General features: G+C 49.1%; 1 protein-coding gene across 1 annotated transcript in view; it reads left to right on the top strand.

Annotated features, from left to right (window-relative positions):
• Nucleotides 1-3,240, top strand: part of M1AP (meiosis 1 associated protein) — a 93,328-nt gene that overhangs the window by 57,500 nt on the left and 32,588 nt on the right. Inside the window, exon 4 of the mRNA XM_006880986.1 lies at nt 1,090-1,263. Within this exon, the coding sequence (XP_006881048.1) occupies nt 1,090-1,263 (174 nt within the window). The remainder of the gene's footprint in view (nt 1-1,089; nt 1,264-3,240) is intronic.

Here is a 3,240-nt window from a genome sequence, read left to right on the forward strand (position 1 = left end):
CTCTGCAGCAGGCGCTTCAGGTCCTCTTCAGTTTCAGCAAGCAGGGTTGTGTCATCTGCATAACACAGATTGTTGATAAATCGTCCACCTGTGTCTTATAAAATTAATCACTATTGATTTATGCCCACTCTTACCCTGTCTTTTCAGATCTTTTCAGATCCACTGAATATTTCCCAATTCCTTTCCTCCTCCCACCAGCCACCAAACTCCATCAGCGCTGCGATTTTCGTTCTCTTGATCCTCAGTTCAACCCCTCCTTCCCTCTGTGGACATTTATACACATCTTACTAGTCATCCTTCTATTTTTACAGTAATGGTCTTATGCAGCATTTCTCCTTATGAGACTGAGTTAATTCACTCAGCATAGTGCTCTCTAGCCTCTCCTGTGTTATGTAGTGTTTTCAGAAATCATTGTTCCTCAGTGCTGCGTAGTAGTCCATCAAGTGACTTTTCCACAGTTTGTCAATCCTTTCATCTGTTGACAGAAATTAGGTGTTTCTGTGTTCTTGCGATTGTGAAGAACGCTGCCATAACATTGGCATACAAATCTCCACCTGTGTCTCAGTTCTGATTACCTTGGGGTATATTCCTAGCATTGATGGAATCGCTGAGTCATACAGAATCCCTTTGTTTAGGTTTTTGAGGAAACGCCAGCCTGCCTTCCAGAGTGATTGTACCATTTTACAATCCCATCAACAGCATAGGAGAAAGTTCCTATCTCTACGCGCCCTCTCCAATCCATTTGCTATCTCTTTGTTTTCCCTGTCAACACATAAAGCTTTATTTTGGTTTTGTAACAGCTGTGCCACATTCTGTAGTGTGAGTGTGTGGCAGTGTGTAAAACCCCCCCTCTTGGTGAACATTTTCACGGCTTCCGTCTCGGCTGTGAGTTACTCATTATTATGTCAGTGCTGCCGTGAACATCTGTGCACACGTCCTCATGTGTCTTGTCCACACACCTCTCTGGGAACTTAACAACAACAAGATCTCAGGAGATACCCTTGAAGATGGCACTTAAATTCTCCTCTATTTCAAATTTTCCAATTAAGGAAGACAACACTTGAACTGTTGTTTCTCCTTCTCCTGCAGAGAACTGTGTCTTGGGAACCGACATCGATCTGCAGACCATAGACAACGACACCATCAGCATAGAGATTTTCTTCAAAGCCTGGCTGCATTATGCGGGAACCGACCAGGAGCATGTCCACCTCCTGCTTCCTCCGCGGTGCTCCAGCGGCTTCCTCAGAGCCACAGAGAATCCAAGTACACAACTCCCGAAACCGTGAAGTATATGTTGTTGTTCTTGTTTGTGGTTTTGTGCTGTCTGATCAGAAGTGACTCGTAGCTGACCCTCCAGCAGGTTTTCAGAGGCTCTAAACTGCACAGACAGAGACTGCCCATCTTTCTCAGAGCAGCTGGAGGATTGGAACCACCTGTCTTTGGGTTGGCAGCGCAACTCCTTTCTCACTGTGCCGCCGCCAGAGCTCCTTCCATATACAGTATATGTTGTTCTTGTGTACTGTCGAGGCAGAACCAACCCATAGCTGGCCCTCCAGCAGGTTTTCAGAGACAGTTAACTGCCCGGGAGGAGATCACCCATCCTTCTCCAAGGAGCACATGGTGGACTTGAACCACATGCCTTCAGAATGACAGCACAGCTTCTTCCCACTAGGCCCCCAGGGCTCCCTATATATTAGGATATGGGCTATGATTATCCTGGTCTAGGATTAGGGCTCGGGATGGGTGAGGCATCAGAGTACAGAGTGGTAGAGTTTAGGGTTGGCTGAGGCTGGTCCCAGGTAAGCATGAGAAGTCGGAAAGGAAGTTCTAACGGAAGTGACCATAGCTAGAAAATGGGGCCTAACTGAGCCAGCAAACACCAGCCAGTTTATCCGCAGTCTTGGATACCCGGTGTCAAGAATGCAAGGATGGTTGGTCGCTAGGCAGTTCTGGGGTTTGTGCTTTTTTCTGTCTGTACAAGGCACCTGAGGAACATTCTTTTAAATTTGCTTATCAGGAAGATTCTGTAGTCTTTCCCTCCCTCAAAGGTTTTCTTGTTCTGTATTTTGCTCACTGTCTGGTTCCATCTTGTCCTGGTTTCTGACTGGTTTGAAACTGTCTCCATTACTTCCTTTCCACAGAAGCTGGACTGCCCCTTCAGGACATACCTGTTCTAATAAATCTGCCTTTGCTTTTTACTTAGAATTTTTAAAAACCTCTTAGCTCCGAGGCCTCATCCCACTGGGCTTTTCTCCTTATTTTGTTGTAGGTTCCTGACCCAGAAGGTTGTGCATGTTGCCTCAGCTGCTGGGTTTGATAATTCCCACTGTCCTGCCCCCTGTCCTCTAGTGGGGGTGGCAGGATGGTGTGTGCACGTCTCTGTCTGCTGGGTTGGATAATTCCCATTGTCCTGCCTCCTGTCCTCCAGTGGGTGTGACAGGACAGTGGTCTCTGAACATCTCTGTCTGCTGGGCTGGATAATTCCCACTGTCCTGTCCCCTGTCCTCTAGTGGGTGTGGTAAGACAGTGTGTGCATGTCTCTGTCTGCTGGGTTGGATAATTCCCACTGTTCTTCCTCCTGTCCTCCAGTGGGTGTGGCAGGATGGTGGTCTGTGCACGTCTCTGTCTGCTGGGCTTGCTGCAGCCATTGGTTGATCAGTGTGTGCAGGAGCCCGATACAGGATACACGAAGCTCCAGCAGGTGAACGTGTGGCTAACCACAGTCGGTCGCTGTCTGTTATCAGGTGAAACAGGGAGGTGAAGTTCTTGTTGTGGTGGCAGTTGTTGTGTATCCTCAAGTTGGAACCGACTCATACGTGGCCCTCCAGTGGGTTTCCGGAGGCTGTAAATCACACGGGAGGAGACTGCTCATCTTCCTCCTGTGGAGCAGCCGGTGGATTCAAACCATGGGCCTTTGGGTTGGCCGTACAATTTATTAATAAAAAGCCACCAGAGCTCCCTGGACAAAGGAAGAGGAGAACAAAAGTCCAGAATCAGGCCAGACCGGGGAACACCACCGCCAGCCGGGGGAACGCCGCTGCCAGACGGGAGAACGCCGCGAGAGGGACCTGGAAGAGACCCGGGAAGAACAACAGCCAGCCACCTACCGCAGAACTCCAGAGGAGCGAAGACTGTGAGACCCCAGAGGAACGAAGACTACCGGACACTGTGGGACCCCCCTGCAACCCACTCCTGTGTGACCCTTAACACACAGGGTGCTGCTGCATAAACCCCCAGCAG

Source organism: Elephantulus edwardii, unplaced genomic scaffold (assembly GCF_000299155.1).
Source record: "Elephantulus edwardii isolate Elephantulus edwardi_28Jun2011 unplaced genomic scaffold, EleEdw1.0 scaffold00011, whole genome shotgun sequence".
NCBI classification, from domain to species: Eukaryota; Metazoa; Chordata; class Mammalia; order Macroscelidea; family Macroscelididae; genus Elephantulus; species Elephantulus edwardii.